At 42.2% G+C, this 22085-nt stretch overlaps 1 protein-coding gene across 1 annotated transcript in view; it reads right to left on the reverse strand.

The window, feature by feature from the left end:
- The window catches only part of MYOF (myoferlin), a 179860-nt gene that overhangs the window by 135324 nt on the left and 22451 nt on the right, over window positions 1-22085 (reverse strand). The window contains 3 exon segments of the mRNA XM_042782367.1: window positions 2869-2956; window positions 4009-4117; window positions 21262-21353. Coding sequence (XP_042638301.1) covers window positions 2869-2956; window positions 4009-4117; window positions 21262-21353 — 289 coding nt within the window.

The raw sequence follows: 22085 nt of genomic DNA on the forward strand, positions 1-22085 counted from the left end.
GATCCAGCTCATTTGTAGGCCAGCACTTGGTAACATTCTTGGTTTCAAATCCTGATGAAAATAACCAAGTGCTGGTTCACGTCCTATCTCAGTCCTACAGAGACTCTAAAGAACTTCTGAGGAAGATGACCTTGGCCACACTTGCCTGAATGACTGTACCTGAGTGAGCCATTTTTCTAAAGGGATGGATGGACCCTTTGAGCCCATAAGTACCACTTGGAGCTTTAGTGCTACAAAGACTTAGTCTAGAAGAAGAGGAGAAGGAGCCTCAGGTAAAGAGAGCCTTGAGTGGCAAAGATTTTCTCCCCAGTAGATGTAAAAGTTCAAGAACCAATACCAGTTGCAGTTCAGTCAACTGACTCATGGCTACCCCATGTGTTTCAGTATAGACCTGTGCCCCACAGGGTTTTAGAGACTGAGTTTTCAGTAGATCACCAGACCTTTCTTCCAAAGCGCCTCTCTGGGGGTACTTGAACCTTCAACCTTTTGGTTAGCCACTAAATGAGTTAACCGTTTAAACCACCTGGGCCTCCAAAAGTTCCAGAGTTAGTGCTTTTCTAATTTCTAAGGAAGAAACCCTTTGTTTCAAGGAAATGTTTTCTGTGTTTGTGTTTCTGGGCTTGGGCTGACATGGGTCCATCTCAGGAAACAGGACCTCCCTCCACACTCTTAAGAGCTTTATAAATTGCTTGTTCTCAAAGACTTTCTGGTCCACTGTGCCAAAAATATTTTTTTTAAGCAAAACATTTGTTCATATCAACATGACTCTGAGTCAAACCAGATCATTCCTTTTTAATAGCTCTGCTTTTCAGAAGAATTCAACTGAATGTTCATATGGTCTGTTCATGATTACAAGCCATCAGAATCATTTTTGTAATAACAATAATAGTTATCATTAACGTAACACTTATTATCTGCCAGGCAGTATGCTAAATATGTAATATGCACTCTCCCTTTTAACCTTCACAGCTTTATGATGCAAGTACTAGTATTATCCATACTTTACAGTAAAGAAAGCTGAGATTCAGAGAGGTTAAGAGACTTACTCAATGTCACATGACTAACAACAGACATAGAATCCAACCTAGACCAGGCAGAACCCAAAGTCCTTGCTCTTATTCACAGTGTTATACTTTCAAGATTAAAAAAAGGCTTGTCTCCAAACCTAGACTGGAAATTCCTGGAAGCCAAGAGCTGTATCGTAAAGTACTTATCACCTGAGCGCTGCAGCATCTAGCAACAGAACTCAAGAAACCCAGCAACCATTTTTTTCACTCAACCAATTTTCCATTATCTGCAAAGTTTACTCTTCTTCAGTGAGCCACAGGATTTTTTTTTTTCTTAAAAACCTGGCTGAAAGAGTAACACAAAGGGGACCATTTAACATTTTGGCTCTTAAAATGGAATAAACATGATGAAACTGACTATTATCTATCAGTAAACAGGATGAGACTTAGGAAAATGCCAATGAGAGTGAAGGTGCCCTGATCCTCCCAATTCAGAAGCCACTCCAGACATCCCAGCAGTCAGGGCTGTCTGCCTTTCCCAGACCAATGCAAAGCTGGCGACAGCAAACATCAGCAGAGGAGAAGGAAGGAAATGGGTTGAACCACACAGTTCACCTGATGGAAGCAGCACTGGATGTTTCCTCTGTGTTTTACTGGTTGTCACTACTGTGGCAGCAAAAGGAGCTGTGGATGCTCTTGAGCCACTGCAGGGCTCTTAGTTGACAGTGTCTGAGGGGCAGGTTGCATGCGCATGGTGTGCTGGGCAGAGGGTGATGTGCTACGTCAGTCTCAACTCTCAGCAGGTAAGAAGGGGCCAGCTAGCATATGTTGGAACTCACAATCACTTGGTCAAGAAATGCCCTGAGTATTAACATTGGACAACTGTGGTGTGTGGATGAGTTGGGCCACTGACTAGGATCGGGTTGAGGTACATTAATAAGTCAGGAAGGACCAAGGGAGGAGATTCCATAGCACAGGAAGAACAGGCACTACACTGAGTGTGGAGTGGACCAATTAGGTAGCCAAAGAGCTAAGTCCAGAACCAAGAGAAACAAAGAGAAGACAGGACATGAAGAGCCGAGTCTCATAGGAACAAGTGCCAGAGAGTCCTCCCAGGAAGGAGAATTTCAAGGCAGCAGGTGTGTATGGCAGACGAGTAGGCTCTTCCCTTCCTGGGGCACATGCTAAGGCTGGGCAACAGAACGGGCATTTGGTATTGCATCTCAGGGCAGAGGAAAAGGCAAATGCTTTTCACATCACATCTCTCTGGAAAAAATGCTAAGAGGAGGTCAAAGTCAGCTGTGTGGAAGGCCTGTGTTATAGACACAGGCCCAGAGTCCTCACCAAATCCCCAAGCAAAGTCCCATTTAGAGCAGAGCCTGATGGCCCTTGAAGACTGATAACCCATGTCAGAGACCAAGGAGAATGTGAGGTGGGTTGTGCTAAAGGAAAGCAATTGGTTAGAAGACCAAGGGGATATTCAGGGGTAAGGGAAAGAGAGAAAGCTCTAATCCAAGGTCACTGGCCATAATATTGAGAGCACAGCCTGGTGGTTCACACCTGGGACTGCAGGGGACCACACTCCCTGAGCTTTAAAACTGGGGGACATTGTACTGGGTGGAAGCTACAAATCGGAAGCAAAGCCATGCTCAGGACACTCCTCTGGAGTCTGTGTGTGCTTGACGGGCTTGTTGTGAAGTTGCTTAGTAAATGGACCATCTTCCTTCTACCTCAGCTCACAACCAACAGCAATTGTTACTGACAGCATCACAATGTGAAAGACTTTCTTTAAAGACATTCCTTGTGTGACTTTAGTAGTTTCCCCTTGGGATGGACTAAGTCTTTAGAAAGATCAGCTTACCTCCCATGACTGTCATGCTGGTCCCACTTGGGTCATTTGGATGTGGAGCTGAAGGTGGATCATAGCCAATCACCAAGTCAATGGTGGCCTGGGTAGAAACAATTCATTGTGGACAGAATCACTGCAGGGCGTCTGAACATTACAGACTCAAAGCAAATCAACTCAGCAACAGCAAAAGTCTTAGAAGTGGTGAGCAAGGGGATAAGGAAGTAAGAATAGAAAGGAAGAAGGATGATACAAGCTCAACCATTTATATCTTCCCATATGTGAGCCAAGGTGGAGTGGGGAAAGTAGAAGCCTGGGAATGGAGTCATCTGTAACAGTTGACAAAAGTATCATTGTTAAGGGTCAACCGCATAAACTGGAGTAAAGTTGTGACTAGCAAGTGTGAACTTGTAATTAGGCTGTGTCTTAGACTAGGGATGGCCAGATCTACAGTGACAGAGGCTTGTTTTTAATTATGGATTTATTTATTTGCTAATCGACTTAAAAGAATTTTAAGTGACTAACAAAAAATGCATATATAATGTGATTCATGAAGTAGGTATAAAAATGGGGAATCAAGTCCGATTAAAGAGGAACAATATGAAAAACCATGAAGTTCCACATAATTAATATTCCTTTTGCATAAAATGTAGCTCCAAGATGCCCAGGTGCCAAGGCAAAAAGGAAAACAGAAAATGTTATGTAACTTCCATTTTCAGAAAAGAAGAATCATAGTAGTTTCTTACAAGTGGTAAAGTTATTTCTACTTATAAAATCTGAGATAAATTTCTCACATGGGGCATTATTTTAGGGCAGAGTTCTCTATGCTTTTATATTTCATTGAACCTACAGAATTTCAAAAAATTTTGCTAGGGGGAATCAACACAGGGTTGTTAACTTTTACTTTGCCAAACATATTCCCACAAGTACCATCTCAGCCATAATCATTTCATAAAAGAAAGGCATCTTTACACCAAAAAGTAGGAAGGACAAACCTCAAAATATAGGGAGTCATTTGCAAACAGATCTGTTATCTCAAAACCAGTTTCTGCTTTTTTGGGAAGTGAACTAATTATAAATTAGTGCTCCGTTCTTAATGAGATTTCACATAACCATCTCACTTCAAAGCCATTCCACATAATGAGAAATGCTCACCCCAGTCTCTTGGCCCCTTTCGTTTAGCAGGGGGGTGAGTTTGTAGGGCAGCGATCTACTCTGGTCACCAATCAGGTCCTTCAGGGGTACAGCCGCCGTGCCAATCAACCTGCAGGAGAAATGGCAAAGCACGCAGTAGACTAAGTGAGAGGCATGCTTCCATTTGCTCATCAGACCCCCCCCATTACATTCTTACACATCTGTTACAATTGAAATCACCTCACAATGAAACGCGGGTCATTTTCAGGGTTTTCAGAGTAAGTGAGCATGATATATCTGCCATGACTTCTCCATAACAAGTAGTCATTTCAAGAGTTAAACTATGATGTCTATGAAATTTCAACCAGTCATGAGTGAGGCAGATAGGTGAGAGGCAAAAATGAAATATAAAACCAAAAACCAAACTCATTACCATTAAGTCAATTCCAACTCATAGCGACCCCCCCAGTGGGTTTCCAAAGTCATAAATCTTTTTGGAAACAGACTGTCTCATCTTTCTTTCACAGAGTGGCTAGTGGGTTCGAACTACCCAACCTTTCTGTTAGCAGCCAAATGCCTTAACTACTATACCACCAGAGCTCCTTAAAGACTAACTATATTCCCCCAGAATCCAGGAAGAGAGAAAAGTAGCACAAAATTCAGTAAGAAAGTAAGACTTCCTCTGTCAGAGATTTTAAAGGATTCATGAGTCTTTGCCTATTGTAAATACTCTCCCCCACACACACTCTAAGTAGACTTCCTTGAGCTGTGAGTTAGGTTGCTAGTTTGTTGATGAGGATAACTTGACACTCTATATATTTGGGGGCAGTATTCTCTGAAAGTGGGGTGTGTGCATTTCTCTCTCTTCCTGGCTCCTGGAGGGTTATATTCAGACTCTACCATTTACTCCCATGCTTACTATCCATAACATATGGTACAGAAGTGCACATGTGTCCCTGTTCACTAAAATGTAAGCCCCATAAAATCAGGGGCAGCAACCCAATAGAACTGACCCATAGAGCAGGTATGAGACTGTAATCTTCATAGAAGCAGACTACTATACCTTTCTCCTGTGGAATGGCTGGTGGGTTCGAACCACCAACCTTCTGGTTAACAGATGAGCATTCAACCACTATGCTACCAGGGCTCCTTGCCTAGAACACAGTAGGTATTTAACAGATATTTACTGAATTAAGGAAAGAATGAGTCTACGTGTATTGAGAATAAATATTCAAAACATTTTTATAGTTAGGGCACATAATCAAAGAACTTTAGAAACCAATATCCCCAAGAAGTTAGACATTGTAAAAATGTAATCAGTGGCAAACAGTTTGCAAACTGGGGACTGTACACAAAAGAGGATATAAGAGTGGGTGAATTGAAGAAGTCCCCTTTGAGAATGTGATCAAAATGGCAAAGAAAGCCCAAAGTATGCTCTTGGTCTGAATACCAGAAAAGGAAGAGAGAAATAGTAAGATTTCTAAAATATTACTTACTGATACTAAGTCTACGTTTGCCTTGGCTTTATGCTAACAAATAGCAGACATGCTAGAACTGAAAATCATTAGCATAAAAATAAAAAACTAAGCACCAAGTCCTTAAAGTGATACAAAAGATTCATTGTAGTAAGAAACCTAGAGTGAGGAAACAATTATTGAGCATAAACCGAAAATGGACTTTCCAGCAAAAAAAAAAAAACAAAAAAAAAACCACAAGAAAGTTCATCTTGAGAAATACTCTTTTTATTTTAAAATGTAGTACTGTTTCTTTAAAAATCAGGAAGTGAAAGTGGATGTCCACTTGAGCATATCACTTTAGAATTGTCATGTACATATCATATTGTCCTCCCCAACTTGGGCGTCAGCCCAGTCTGCACCCCAACCACACACATTCAGTGATTTGGCAATATTAATAAGTGGCTTCACTTTCTGTGAATGGATATATTGTACTGCACAAGACTACGAGATGGCTACGGTTCACTATTTCACCCAAGTCAGCCAATATTATGACCCATTTGTGTGTGGCTTCTTAGAAGAGTACACATTTTACAGAATGTCACACAAGACATTCAACAAAACTGATGAATTCTCAGCTCTTCCAATCACAATGACAGTCTGTCATTGACACGGCAAAGAGAAATACTGACTTGTGAGGGGTGAGAGTGACTTTTTTCAGCCCAGTAAGTCAATAGAGAAATTAGGTCTTCCAGTCAACACCGAGAATTGTTGGAACCTTACACTATTGACCAGTAAGTCAATAGAGAAATTAGGTCTTCCAGTCAAGACTGAGAATTGTTGGGACCTTACAGAGTACAGGAGTCTTTCAGAAGTGGTAGGAAGTAGAAATGCCTACTTGATTGGCTTGGCCTTAAAAAGTGGAGAAAGAATGGATGTACTTTTCTCCCCAAGGAGCATTCTGTCCTATGTATCAATGGAAGACTAACTTAGCTAGCGCATTAGCACTATGCTTGGACTGTGGCAGGTTCTGTTGGCCCCTGCTGAGGAACCCAAGTGAGAGCTGCCGCTCCTGGCTCCAGAGGTCAAGAAGTACCTCAGGAACAGCTGGGAGTTAGAGACTGAGGCAAGTTTTCTTATCACTTTGTATGTGGTGGCCTGCCCTTCTGTACCAAGAAACCCTCCCACAACTAGTCCCAATCAAACTGGCATGCTTACTTTACTACCGTTCACTGAGGATGCAAGACAGATGTCTTAGGATCAGTCTGGAGGTAATTGTATAGGAGCTCTGGTGGTGCAGCATCTAAGGCATTTGACTGCTAACTAGAAGGTTGGCGGTTCAAACCCACCAGCCCCTCTGTGGAAGGAAGATGGGAGCAATTGACTTCTGTAAAGATTTGCTGCCTTGGAAACTCATTGGGGGTTGCCATGAGTTGGAATTGACTTGATGATGGCAGTGGGTTTGGCTTTTCTGGTTTTGTGATAACTTAGACAACTGAGCTGGGTCTGGGGTCCTCAGAACACTCCCATTCCTACCACATACACACTTGACCTCAATTTCATCCATATCTGCCAGGAATTTTTTTGTTTTTGTTTTTTAAACCAATAAACCAAACCAAAACCAAAAGTCCCCATACTCCGTTCACTACTTCAAGAGCACCATGTAAACAACCACCATCCTGATTAACTAGGAGTTCCTATTGTTGGATGAAGATTAATTGAGTTTTTGGCAATTGCCAACCTGTTAGCTTCGTGCTATTGTGGGGTTTTTTTTTGTTTTTTGTTTTTTTGTTTTTTTACATGAGCATGGTTTCTCCTCACTGGAATTTTTATTCCCCTAACTATTTGAGGACTGGAGTCTACATGTTACTCCATCTTTATCAGATGAACTCCCACACAGTGAGAGAGTCTGGTGAAATCTCTTTCAAATCTCCGTCAGCCTGAGGAGTCTGTGTAAGTCCGAGGAGAATTTCTCTCCATGTTTTTCCAACAGAGGAGTAAGCCATGGGAGGTGGCTAATTGAGTTTTAAAAGGTAAAAAATGTGAAAATTACAGATTATAAAGTCATCTGACTAGTACTAAATGCCCAAATGAAGCATTTTGCCTTGAGAGACATGAAAACATAAACTGAATTTGATTCCTCACAGTTCCCATGATCCATAGCCTACCTCTGTGATCAAGATAAAAACATTGCACACTTGAACATGTACTGATTTGTTTTTGCTAAAGTCAAAATGACCTGAATCTCTATCAGTATAAATAAATCTTAGAACAAACATTACATGTCAGGACAATTTTGAAGGAGAAAGAAGGCTGGCTTGGAGTTGGACTTGTATTTCTCAACCTCTGAACTACTGACATTCTGGGCTGGTTTATTCCTTGTTGTGGGACACTGCCCTGTGTCTTGCCAGATGGTTAGCAGCATTGCTGGCCTCTACCCATTAGATGCCAGTAGCAGGCCCCCAGTTGTGATAACTGAAGACACCCCAGGCATAGCCAATTGCTCCCTGGGGATTTTTGCAAAAGAACCTCGGTTGAGATCCACTGGGGTAGACAATTCCTAACGCAAGGTTAGATAACTCTCTGACAACTTCCTCTGAGGTCTTGGTCAAGTCATCTGACTCTCTGAGCTTGTTTTATTATTGGCAAACAAGTGGATGGAAGCAAATAATTTCTCTGACATTTTTTCCAGCTCTAAAAGTCTGCAGTTAGGCTTGTATATGTGATGATTCTATGTGCATCTATTTAGGAAACTCTTGGGTTAATATTTCTTTTCTCTTACTTAAAGTCCTTGCTCTCTAATTTAGGGGGGAAAAAATATTGTACAGTATTTCCATGTGGGTCAATCCAGACTGTTAAGCAGAGTTTTACTTTCAAGAGGGTGTTGGCCAATAATGTCAAAGGTCAATTTTAAATTCAAGGGTATAAGGTAGAAGGTTAGGCTGATAAGATAAATGAGGAATACAATGATGCGATATTAATAATAGGTAGTGGTGAGACTTGCTGCTAACTGGGGAAAACAGGCTTGCCTAGAACACAAAGACCATCTGCTAGCCCTTTATGGCCCTGGATGGCTTTACAAGCCCAATCATTCTGACACAACCAATATCTGCTGTTTTCCTTTTCCTATGAGAAGGTTCTTCATAAAGTTTTCCAGTAATATATCAGACAGTGTTTCACTGCTAATCATAAGGTTTGGTCATGTGGTCATAACAGACCATTCCCTGGAGAAGATATCATGCTTGGTAAAATGAAGGATCAGAGAAAAAGGGGAAGACCCTCCATGAGGTAGGTCGATGTAGTAGCTACAACGATGGGCTCAGGCATTGCAGGGATTGTGAGGTGGCGCAGGACCGCGCAGGGTTTTGTTTTGCTGTACACAGGGCCACTGTGAGTTGAAATCAACTCAGCAGCACCTAACAACAACATGAGAAGGTAGCAACAGATAAATGACCAGGAACGGAAAGAAATAAAAGCAGCCAGCTACAAATCTAACTTTAATTCCCTCTTTCAGAAATCTTTCATATCAATTCTTATCTTTTGCTTTTATATGCTGATGCTTCTATAGGGGGAAATGGAAACGAAAACCATGTGTGTGTATGTTTGTTTATACTTTTTTTTTCTGAAATAAAGATAGTGAGTTCAGATGAAAGCTTTAATCCCAAGGATATTTTACAGGTAGGCTGAGTTGAAGAAAAATATTAACAGTTACAACTTCTAAGAGCTTTAACTGTGAGTTGAGGAAAACATCCCTGAAGGGTAAGTCTGGACTCTGCAGTAGATCAGAGGGAACGCCTCTCCTGGCCTATTTGCTACGACGTTGCCTGGATACAAAATACTGTACAGGACTGGGAAGTGATGACTTGGCCTCCTACCCGGAGGATAAGAACAGTTCAGTCAGACCATGAACCAATTTCCTTTAAAGGAGGTGACACTAAACTAAGAGGTTTTTTTTTTTTCTTTTGTATTACTAATGCTATAAGTATGCTAGAATGTTACAGATTGAAAGTAATGAGGAAGCTTCGCCCTATATTTTATGGAAAAATAAGAGTCTCCCCATGGACTCACCCAACATTAAAACAAATGGACCATGGTCTCAAAAGGAAACTTTATACATGAAATGATTTCAAGGCCCTTTGGCTCTCTAGCTTTACTTGTGGAATTAATGAAGTGCAGATGTAGAACAAAATGAAGAAAAAGCCAGAATGCTCCTATTTCTAGTCCACTGGTCATACAGGGTTGGTGAAGAATTTGTTTAGCTGCTTTCTTTTTTCTTAAAATAGTTGATAGTGTGTTTACTAAAGAAATAGACATTGGCCCAAATGTCAGCAGCGGCCCTGTGCACCGCAGTGTGTAAGGGTGTTGTTGGCCTGCTTCTCAGTCACGGGAGCTCACATATCAGGTTGCTCTGTGAACACAGCCCACGTGAATTATGAGAGGAGGATTGGCTGGAAATTCCTTCATCAAGGAAAGGAAAAATACATTGGAAGCTAGAAAATAAATCACTTGTTACACTTTCTGTCTTAGAGACAGCAGTGCAGTTTCAACTTCCCATCCTCTGGGCTGGGGAAGGTACTTTTCTGAGCTGCTCCTAGGTCCCTGCAGAAACCTTGAGAGGACCATGACCTGTCCACTCTTTGAAGCACCTGGCTCTCAGCTAGCTGAGTCTTGTCATTTCAACCAGGCCTGTGAGGCCTGTGGAGTCTCTGGGTGGTACAAATGGTAAGTGCATTCGACCTAAAGGCTGGCTGTTCCAGTCCACTCAGAAGCACTTAGGTAGAAAGGCCTGGTGATCTACAGCTAAAAATTTAGCCATTGAGAACCTTATGGAGCATAGTTCTACTTTGACACACATGTGGTCAAAAACTGGAATCACCCTGACAGCAACTGTTTTGGGGGTGTTTTTTTTTTTTTTTTTTGGTGACACTGTAAGGTCCCACAATGGGCCCTGTCTCCCTTCCCCCGCATCTCCCTTTCCTGGACCAGTGTTCCAGTCACCTCCTCCCCTGGTCCCAAGCCAAAAGGTAGGAGAGTCCAGCACACACTTGGTTTTCACTCAGAACAGCAGGAGAGGTGGCAGCAGCCAGCAGAGCAGATCCTATCACAGGGAGTCCTGGGTAAGCAAAATGCCCCTCACAGGGCACCTCCTTGGTTCTCTCATCTCCTTGCACTGGGGAGAAGACCCTCCTGAGTTTCCCAACAGGAACACTCTTGCCCTCTGGACTAGCTCCTATTTCTCATGTGGTTCCCCAGGCCCCCCCGTATCAGAACCACCAGGGTGTTTGTTAAAATGCAGATTCCCAGGACTCTGAGTCAGACTTTCTCCTTTGGCAATTCTTATACCCATGGAACTGTGTGAAAGAAGGATCTAGAACAGTGATTCTCAACAGGACTAGGGTGTGGGGGTTGGGGAACAGTCAGCATTGCAGTATCTGGGAGAGGAGGACAGGTGTAATTAAAATTTTTTTTTTTAAAAATCCCATTCAGTACGGTGTTGTTAGTGACAATGAGTTGATTTTGACTTACAGCGACCCCATGTGATAATACAGGTTCCTATTTTTATAATAGGCATAACAATCCAATTATTTAACAGAGCAAACTGACTGTAGTAGCAAAACTCCATTAAAGTCTCCTAGGGAGCTCTGGTAGCATAGTGTCTAAGACACTTGCCTGCTAACCAGATGGCTGGCGGTTCAAACCCACCAGCCACTCCTCGGAAGGAAGGTTGGGCAATCCTACTTCCGTAGTGATACTGCCTCGGAAACCCAAGGAGGGGTCGCTATGAGTCGGGGCCGACTCCACGGCACATAACAACAACAACAACAAAGGGAGGCCTGAGGAACTGTGCTGTTTTTTCTGGCTCCTGCTCCTTACTCCATACAGGATTGTCAGAGAACCTTGAGGTTTTTTTCTATTCATCAAAACAGGGCATGGATTTTTTAAAACTGAGAAACCCTCAGTCCATATCAGTAGTTCCCAATCTAACTGTGTACAGCCTATCCCCTGGGTAGGACCTGAGCCCTGTATTTTCAACAAACTCCATAACCTGGTTTTGGAATCACTGATGTAGCCTGGAGTTGTGGTGGAATTTACATGATTCGTGGTCAGCAACAACCTCCCTTCCTCCTAACCCCTCACCTCTACTCCAGGCCCCTGCCCTGCCATCCCTGACGCAAATGTTACTACTTTTCACAAGGGGAGGGGCTGAATAGAAACCTAGATCTCTGAATTAAAGTCTTCCTGGTCAGGAGCTCTGGTGGTGTAGTGGTTAAGGCATTTGGCTGCTAACCAAAAGGTCTGTGGTTTGAACTTACCAGCCACTCTGTGGAAGAAAGATGGGGCAGTGTGCTTCCGTGCAGACCCACAGCCTTGGAAACTCAAACTCAATGGGACTCACCATGAGTTGAAATCGACTCGAGGTCAGTGAAGTGTCCCTGAGCAGCACAAACAGTTTCCACCACACTATTAATCAAAAGGTTGATGGTTTGAATCTACCTCACACTGCCACGGAAGAAAGGTATGGTAATCCACCTCCGTAAAAATTACAGCCAAGGAAACCCAACAGAGGTCAGTTCTATTCTATGATACATGGGGTCACCATGAGTTGGAACCCACACAATGGCAACAGGTGCTGTTTTATTTTTCTGGTCAGGAAGGCATTGAAACAAAGCGTTTCTTTGTGGCTTCAAAGAGCAGGTTAACTAGCCAAATACCTGGCATGTAGCAGGAAGTCAATAATTATTTATTGAATGAATGACTGTAACCTGTGATTTTGCTATTTCACTTGACCAATTTTGCTGTTAATTCAGTCTTCAAGGGTCTCAGTCTGTGCTTGTCTGTTCTGATGACTCAACAGAGTCCCCAGGCTCTGCCTGTAATTCCCTAGTCTGTTAGAATCAAGGTTCTCATTCCCTTATTAATTCATTAAGTACCTGGACTTTATAAGGTAAGGGGGCTACATATTATAGTGATTAGAACATGAGCTTTGGAGCTAGGTGATGGTTGTTGTCAGGTGCCACCAAGTCGGTTCCAATTCATAGCAACACTATGTACAACAGAATGAAACACTGCCCATTTGTTGAGGTTGAGGATGCTCTACCATCCTCACAACTGTGGCTGGGCTTGAGCCCAGTGTTGCTCCTCCTGTCTCAATCCATCTCATTGAGGGTCTTCCCCTTTTCACTGACCCTCTACTTTAACAAGCATTATATCCTTCTCCAGGGAACTGGTCCTTTCTGATAATATGGAGCTAGGTAGATCTGACTAATTCAGACTCAACCCTGTACAGGCTGTATACATATGGACCGTCTAACTTCTCAAAGCCTCAGTTTCCTCATCTGTAAAATGGTGATAATGACAGCTCTTACCTCCTAGTATTGCTGTAAGGGTTAAAAGGCATGAGGTGGTAAGTGCTTCATAGTTATCTTTTTTTATTATTATTATTTCAGATAATATTCTAGAAAAAGGGATCTAAAATAGACATATAAGATGTGGCTCCAGGCCAGTACTTGGAAGGAAAGCTGGTCTGAACTCACGCACCACCTAAATCATAACCAGGCAGGAATGAACAGATACACACATTCATTTCTATACAACCACTAAGCAAAGTTCTTAAAACCAGTCTTTTCTTTTAAGCACCTTAAATACCTCCGTCTTGCCTTCAGTGCTACATCTGTTTGGGAAACAATTTTTATTTTTAGTTATGTCAGAGGTAAACTGAATTTTCATAAAATCCAATTTAGTGAAATTCAATGAAAATTTAAAATTCATAGTTCTCATAAGATACTTCATTATAAAACAACCCCCTTAATTATATAAAATAAATCCTTTTATAATAGCCCTATCTAAACTAGCACAGACACACGCCTGCATGTGCGCACACACACACCCCTTTGTTGCTGTTGTCAGGTGCCGTGGAGTCATCTCTGACTTATAGTGACCCTATGCACAGCAGAATGAAGCACTGCCCGGCCATTGCCCATCACTGCAGCCACTGTGTCAATCCATCTCGTTGAGGGCCTTCCCCTTCTCAGTTGACCCTCTGCTTTACCAAGCATAATATCCTTCTCCAGGGAATGGTTCCTTCTTTTTTTTTTTTTTTTTAATGCATGTTATTGGAATATAATTTATGTAAAGTGAAATACACAAAACTAAAGGGACATGGGCCAATGCATTTTTTTTCCCTGCAGTGTTCCCTCCCCTCCCCCCCACGCCTGGCAACCAACAAAGAAAGTTTCCCTCCATATAGAAACCCTCCACAACAACAAACACTATATTTGTCCTTCTGTGATTGACTTATTTCTCTCAACATAATGTCCTCCAAGTTCATTCATATTATGTGGTGTTTGGCAGACTCTACATTATTCTTTAGTGTTGCATAGCAGGGAATGGTTCCTTCTAACAACATGACCAAAGTAGGTGAGACGAAGTCTGGCCATTCTGGTTTTCTTTTTACCCTGCTTTATTTTTCTTTTTAGTACTTGTCACCATCTGACATACTATATATGTGTTTATTTGTTTATTATTACCTCCACTCAGAGAAAAACTCCATGAAAGACATGGAGTAGTAGCCCTCATGCCTAGAGCAGTGCCTGGCATATAGTATGCGTTAGTATTTGTTGAATGAATAAATTAATTACATATTATATTATGGAAGAAAATCCAATGACCTTGAAAATTATTTATGGGTCATAAAGCTTCCTCCCCTAAGAGATCATCCTCCAAAGAGCAATTAGTAAGTAATTACTGCTCTTGTCTTTATCAAATGCCTTTCTTTTTTGGTCTCTGGGTTTTTTTCTTCAGGGCTATGGCCACCCTTACATACAAGGACTTAAAATGGATAGCAGCTATTGGATACCTCTCCAAACACTGGGGTTCAGTATCTCCCTTCAGCATCAAGGAACAGCTTTGATCTCCCAGTTTTGCTATTCTATTGAAAATATGGACCTAAATAGAAATGAGAACTGAGAATTCTGCACCACAGCAATACCTGCCTCTGGTAGAGTTTCTGCACAGGCTAAGAAGCTACTCCAGTAAAGGAAAAACCTGCTTCAACCTGTGGGCTGTGCATTCCTCGTCACTGACCACAGCTAAGAAGAAAAGAAGGAACGGTCTTAGGACTACCTTGACAAAGGCACTGTTGTATTTACACGGTGGGGTCAAAAATAGGAGTCTCAATGTTGGGAGAAATACAGGCATAAAAAACTTAAAAACAAGGTCTTTTGTATACAAGGAAATGAAAACTTCTTATCAGTGACACCACATTTTACCCTACCAAACGAATTTCTTTCCAAATCACAGTCTTTGTGATCTTTCAAATTATAAAACCTTTACCCAAGAAGTTAGTATATTTCACAACCTAAAGCTTGTCCTTTTCCTTTTCTTAATTCTGTAGCCCCAGAATTTTCACATGCTGGTCTCCAACCCAAATGCATACACACACACACATACACACACGCGCGCACGCGTAGAATAAATGTTTTAAGTAGCTGGGTGACCTTAAGCAATTTGGTTATCCTCTCTGATCCTCATTTTTCTCATCTGCAAAATGGAGAAAAGCCTATTTGGCTCAGAGTTGTCATAAAGATTAAATGAGATTATGTATGGAATATTCTTAGCACAGTGCCTGGCACTTGGTAAATCCACAATAAACTATTATGCTGCTCATAGGAAATCGAAGGGTTCTTAATTATGTCAAATTTGCCCTTATGTCTACCATTTATTAAAGAATTAGAGCCCTCATTATTAAAAATATACTCACCAGAAGTCACCCAACCAATAAGTAGCAGAGTGAAAAATCCAAACTAATTGCATGCTCTTAACCACAGGTGACATCCTGGCCACACCTTCTGTTATGCAAGAACTTGGGTAAGTTTCCTTCTAGATGTATTGTTCAATCTTTGCTTATCTCCTTTTTATCCATAATATAGCAAAACGTGCCTTGCACAGTGATTTATATTCAGATGATGTTTCTAATTTTGCTCTGCATTTCTGTGTGGGTATATGTCAGGGTGGTTTTGCAAGCTCAAGCACACACATATGGCGGAGGGAAAAAGAATACTAGAAACACAAATTCTTAGAGAGATAATTATGGTCATTTTATGTCAGACATTGTAATTTTCATCTCTAGAAGTTCAATTTGGATCTCTCTCTCTCTCTTTTTTTTTTTTTTTTTTTTAGTATCTTCCATGTCTCTACTCAACATGGCCAAGCATTCCTCCACTGTCCTGGATCCATGGAATGTAGTTATAATTGTTTCAGCAGCACTATCATCTGTGTCATTTCTGGGTCAGTTTCTATTGATTGTTTTTTCTCCACGTTATTGAGATGAAATCCTGAGTACTCTACCTCCATGAATTACAAGCTTTTACCCTTCTGGCTGATGGGAACACAAACCATTTCCAGCTGTAGGTGAGTACCAAGGATTGTTCTGTCTGCTTCTTTCAGGTGGCCCTTTACCATGCATCAGGTAATTTTCCTCACACCAGTACGATGAGTACTCAGCTGAAGATTCAAGGAGAATCCTCTGCAGATCTCTGGAATTCTGTGTAACTCTCTCCTCCCCAGTACTTTAGCCACCTTGGCCTCGGTAGGCTTACACCTGCTTCTCCCCAAATTCGGGAGAGACCAGGATCTGCTCAGTTTCTTCTTCCCTGTGCTGCAGCTTAGAAACTCTCTCCTGGCAGTAAGTTGGGCACTCATAACGCTGACCTCTTGTGTCTCCTCTCCCTCAGGGATCATTGTCCTGTGCTGCTGGTGTCCACTATTTGAAAACCATTGTTACATATATTTTGTCTACTGTTTCAGTTGTGTCAGATAAGTCTAAAAAAAAAAAAACAACACCCAAACCACTGCCATTGAGTTGATTCCAACTCATAATAATCCTATAAGACAGAGTAGCATTGCCTCATAGGGTTTCCAAGGCCTTATATTTCTACAAAAGCAGATTACCACATCTATCTCTCCCCCACCCCACAGAGTGGTTGGTGGGTTCAAACCACTGACCTTTTGGTAAACAGCCAAATGCTTTAACTACAATGCCACCAGAGCTCCTCAGCCAAGTCTGGTTACTGTTAAGTCATGTTAGCCATAAGCAGAACTCCCAAAATTATGGTCACTTTAAGGATGAGGCCTGGAGAGGTTAAGTAATTTGCCCAAGGTCACCCAGCAGTAATCAAGAGAGCTGGGGCTCTAACTCACAGCTTTTTGATTCCAGAATCCCAGTTTTCAACCACTATACTGCCTTCTAAGGAACTCTGGTAGAGTAGTGGTTAAGGCATTTGGCTGTTAACCTAAAGGTTGGTGGTTCACACCCATCAGCTGCTTCATGGAAGAAAGATGAGACAGTCTGCTCCTATAAAGATTTATAGCTTTAGAAACTCAAGTCACTATGAGTTGGCATCCACTTGATGGCAGTAAGCTTGGTTTTTGGTATACAGCCTCCTTGTGAGCTCAGTCTTAAGTCCACATCTTTCTACAAAACGGTATGAGTTTTCAATTGGCATTACATCCTACTTTGGTGGGTAGTGACTGGGGTCTTAAAAGCTTGTAAGTGGCCACCTAAGATACCAACAGTTGGTCTCTCCTCATCCAGAGCAAAGAAGAATGAAACAAACCAAGACAAATGGAAACAACTGGTCCATGGGACTAGTGGACCATACGAACCTCAGCCTACATGACCATGAGGCCAGAAGAAATGGATGGTACCTGGCTACCACTGTCAACCACTCAGAAAGGGATCAGTGTAGGAGATCAAGGATAGAGTGGGAGAAAGATGTAGAACAAAACTCAAAACAGACCGGCTTACTGGTCTGATAGAGACTGGTGAAATCCCTCAGACTATGGCCCCTAGTCGTACTTCAGGCCTGGAATTGAACTCACTGCCGTGGCTTCCAGCCAAACCATAAACAGGTGTATAAAGTGAACATTTACACCAGGTAGGTACACTCCTTAGAGCAATCAACCATGGGAGATCAGAAGGTCAATATTTGCACAGGGAGATGGCTCAGAGGGCAGGAATGCATAGAAAAGAAGGACACAGGGATAAGGGAACTATAGGGAGGAAGTGGGAAGAGAGCTTTTACATTATGGGAATTGCAGTCAATATTATGAAACAAAATGTGTATGAACTGTTGTATGGAAAAGGAGATTGCTCTGTAAATGTTTACCCAAATCACAATTTAAAAGGGGGGGGGGGGCATGAGCTTTGTGACAGGCATTTCCCTTATGTTCCAGCTCCTTTGAAGCTTAAATGCAGGATGGAACCTATGCTCCAGAGACCTGAGGTAAATAATTTCCACACCAAAGGACTGACATGACGGCTGCAATGTTAATATTTGGCTCCTGCAGATAGGTCTTCCTTAGAAACTCAAGTAAAGAGATAAGCAGGGCCAGATGCTAAGGGACCAGCCTCCACCTTTTTGAGCCTCAAGTCTTATGTCCACTTCTCAGGATCATTGTGAAGATCAAAAGAGATAGGATAACGTATGTAAAGGGCTCATAGCCCTTACCACGAAGTACGTCCTCACTAAATGATAGCCATTGCCTGTTTGCTAAGGGAATTCTCATTCTATTAAAAAAGAAAAGAAACCCTCTGTCACTGCGTTGATTCTGACCCATACATCCCATAGGGTTTCCAAAGCTCTAACTCTTTACAGAAGCAGACTGCCACATGTTTCACCCCTGGAGCAGCAGATGGATTTGAACTGCTGGTTTTTTTGGTTAGTAGCCAAATGCTTTAACCACTGTGCCACCAGAGCTCCTTCTAATTCTATTAAAAACAAAAGAAAACAAAAAAAAACCTACTGCCATCTAGTCGATTCCAACTCATAGCAACCCTAGAGTAGAACTGCCCCACAGGGTTTCCAAGGCTGTAAATCTTTATGGAAGCTGATGGCCTTATCTTTCTCCCCCAGAGTGGCTGGTAGGTTTGAACTGCTGATCTTCGGTTAGCAGCCGAATACTCTAACCACTACACCACCAGAGCTCCTTTCTCATTCTATAGCCCCTGGGAAAATCCTTCCACTCTTGACATTTCATCTAAAAATATCATTTCACATTCCTTAAATGACCAAGGGCGCCTCTGCTTCTTCTTGCGCTCTCTTTCAGCTAGATAGCTGGTTGAAAGACTATAAAGTGAGGAAGTACAGTCTGCACTCAACAACCCACCCACTCCCAGCGCCTGAGGAGGGATGTAGCTGACACACCAGCACTGGGCATGTGCTCACCACCACGTCTCACTGCGGGTGGCACACCGGCAAACGCAGCAGGGCACTGATAGCTGACAGTCCCCAGGCAGCAGAGTGGAGTAAGAGTGCCTATTTGCACAGCCAATCTCCATGGCAACAAGAAAGCCAACAGCAAGACATTCCTTAGGCTGTGCCTACCCTGCGCTTCCAGGTGAGGGAAACCTTCCCACACTAAGCAGGAAGCAGATCCTGAAAACTCACAAAAGAAAATCTGGGGCCAAATGTACAAATATTTCAGACAAACCTACAGCTTATTCCAAATGGGTTTATAATTGGCCCAGTGAAATGTACAGATAATTTGACCAAGTCCATGTATTGTGTAAGAAGCCCTGGTGGTGCAGTGGTTAAGTGCTTGGCCGCTAATCGAGAGGTCGATGATTTGAACCAGGAGTCAAAACCTGGCAACCTGCCTCTGTAAAGATTACAGCTTTGGAAACCCTAGGGGCTATAGGGTTACTATGACTTGAATGCACTCGACTGCAACTGGTTTGGTTTTTGGTATGTATGGTTTAGTTGGTGGAAACTTGGGCAAAGGTTCAGATTCCTAGCCAATGAGAAAGCTTGCTGCTTAGCACCGGAATTACAGAGGCAGTAAACAGGGTATTAGCAGGAGCAGATTCCCCAACAAGCAAGGTAAACACGGGCTTCTTTGTGCTTACTTACTAATTTGTAGTGAACAATTTCACATGGTTTTCACCGTATCTTCGATATGGTGAAAAACATGTAAAACTGTTTATGTATTTATTCATATAGCTTAAGAAAAAACACAAGGGCCATTGGTGCACAATGGATGTGTGGGGAAAAAGATCTCATCAGAGCAAAGATGGGCAGAACTAGCAAAGTATTGGCCAGGCTGTCTGAGTCTGATGACACCATTAAGCAAAAAAGCCCACTGACTACCATGACCACCTAATTTACTGCCCAATCCAAGTAAAAGGGGCATTATTAATAATTGTACTGGAACAGTAAGCCAGGACTGTCCCAGACAAATCACGGCGTATTGTCACTCTACTTCAACCAACTCATTCTGGTTGACTACTCTCAGTGCAGTCTACTGACTATACCAGCAGTACATAAGGTACATTTAAAATTGTCTCAGAGTTTCTAAACACTGGGATGCTTTGTAAAACTGATATGGGTATTTCACAGCAGGCTTTATTTCCCCCTAAACCTGTGATTAATTCAATTGTGCACCTTGTGATTAATGACATCCTACAACTAGGAGCTCTGGTGGCATAGTGCCTAAGGCACTTGACTGCTAACCAGAAGGCTGGCGGTTCAAATCCACCAGCCACTCCTTGGAAGGAAGGTTGGACAATCTACTTCCATAGTGATCCTGCCTCGGAAACCCAAGGAGGAGTCATTATGAGTCGGGTCCGAGTTCACGACACGTAACAACACCACCACCACAATCAAGGATACAGATTAAATTGGTTTCCTATGTCACGTTGGCATAGGAAGAATGAAGAGATAATTCATTCATCAGGGGGCAGAAATGCCCAGTGGGCAACTGATTTCCATTGGAAAATTACAAGAAAGAATTCTGTCTTTAAACATCGGTCTCTTGTGAGTTTGGTTAGTTTGAATCCTAAGACTGGGTTCTATGTCTACAAGGCCAAAGTCTAGCTCCAGGACTGGGGTGAATTTACATTCTATTCCATGGGGATATGGCTGGGAAACACCCAGTTTGCTTTAGGGGGACAACCACGGATGTCACCATGATCTTTCCCCCATTTGAAACTTGTAGAGATAGTAAGATAAGACTTCTGGTTTAGATCTGTTGGGTTTCAAAGGCCAGTGAGACACTAAAATGGAAATGCGGCTGGAAGTAGCACTTGAATGAGATGTGTACGGGCCGTGCATAATCAGAAGAAGAAACTACTGCATGCACCACGGCCTGTCAGAAGAACAAACATATCTGTCTTAGAAGAAGTACAGCCAACATGCTCCTTGAAGAGAGGATGGCCAGATTTGGTCTCATGTACTCTGGTTGTGTTGTCAGGAGGGACTTGTCCCTGGAGAAAGACATCATGCTTGGCAAAGGAGAGGGTCAATGAGAAAGAGGAAAACCCTCACCAAGATGGATTGACACAGTGGCTGCAACAATGGGCTCAAACACAGCATGACTGTGAGGGTGGCACAGAACAGGGCAGTGTTTCATTCTGTTGAACACAGGTTGCTATGAGTTGGAACTGACTCGACAGCACCTAACAACAACAGCACCAGCAACAATATAGCTCTAGTTCAGACAATCCATAAGAGGTAGGAAGTTGACTACATGACATTACTAAAGAAATTGCAGGAGTGTAAGTAAGTTTCCCTGTTGGTGCTAAATTAGATAGACTAGTGGTGGCTCAGTGTTTGCGGCCTCTTTTGAATATAGCAGTTCTTGGGAAAATTCACTGAATAGCCACATCCAATATTTATTCAGAAGGTGGTCGGGAGGACATGGGATTAAACACAGTTCTATTGGAAGTGTTATTATTATTTATTATTAAAAATGTGTTTCTTCCACAAAATAAACAACAGTAAGATAATACATAAAATGAGAAAAATGGTTGAAAGCAACTTACTTATTTTGTCCAATTGTCTCAAAATCTTTCACAACGATTCCCAGGGAAGATGAAATGTCCAGGGGTACACCCCTCAAGTCAAACTCTATAATCTGTTCACAAAAAGTTACGAAGACAAAAAGGCTGTTAAAAAAGATCTGGGAATAAGAAGGTGCACGAGTTCAGCAAGTCAGGTCCTCATTTTACTAATGACAGTCTTTTCAATTACTTAATTTTATGGTTAGAAGTGACTAAATCCTAAGTCTAGAGGAGCTGAGGGATGTGGGAAAGCAGACCCAATTTAGCTCAGAGGCCCTGGAGGCAACTCCTGGCCTCCCATTTCCTAGGCTCTGTGGCTTTAGGCAAGTCACTGAAACCTCTGCCTTGCAGTCAGAGAATTGGACTTGATACCTATCACAATTATTGTCTAAGAATAAAACCCCATGAGTCAGAATCAACTCCATGGCAATGGGGTTTTTTGGTTTTTATATGGAAAAATGCTTTCTATAATGGTATTTTTAAATTATTGGCTCTTCTCAACCATATTATTATCAAACAAAGGAAATTAATAATCCAAGAAAACATTTTCTGAAATGCATCAGCACCTTATTTTAAGCCTCCTTGTGATCAGTGCTGTAGTCAGCTGACCGTTCTCAAAAACCAAAACCAAACCCATTGCCGTTGAGTCGGATCTGACTCATAGCGACCCCTCCTTGGGTTTCCAAGGCAATATTTCTACGGAAGTAGATTGCCCAGTCTTCCTTCCAAGGAGGGTCTGGTGGATTTGAACCGCCAGCCTTCTGGTTAGTCAATGCCAGTCTCCCATTTTAATATAACAAATTATT

The sequence above is a fragment of the Orycteropus afer genome, unplaced genomic scaffold (genome assembly GCF_000298275.1).
Source record: "Orycteropus afer afer isolate SDZICR_OR568_19922 unplaced genomic scaffold, OryAfe1.0 scaffold00293, whole genome shotgun sequence".
NCBI classification, from domain to species: domain Eukaryota; kingdom Metazoa; phylum Chordata; class Mammalia; order Tubulidentata; family Orycteropodidae; genus Orycteropus; species Orycteropus afer.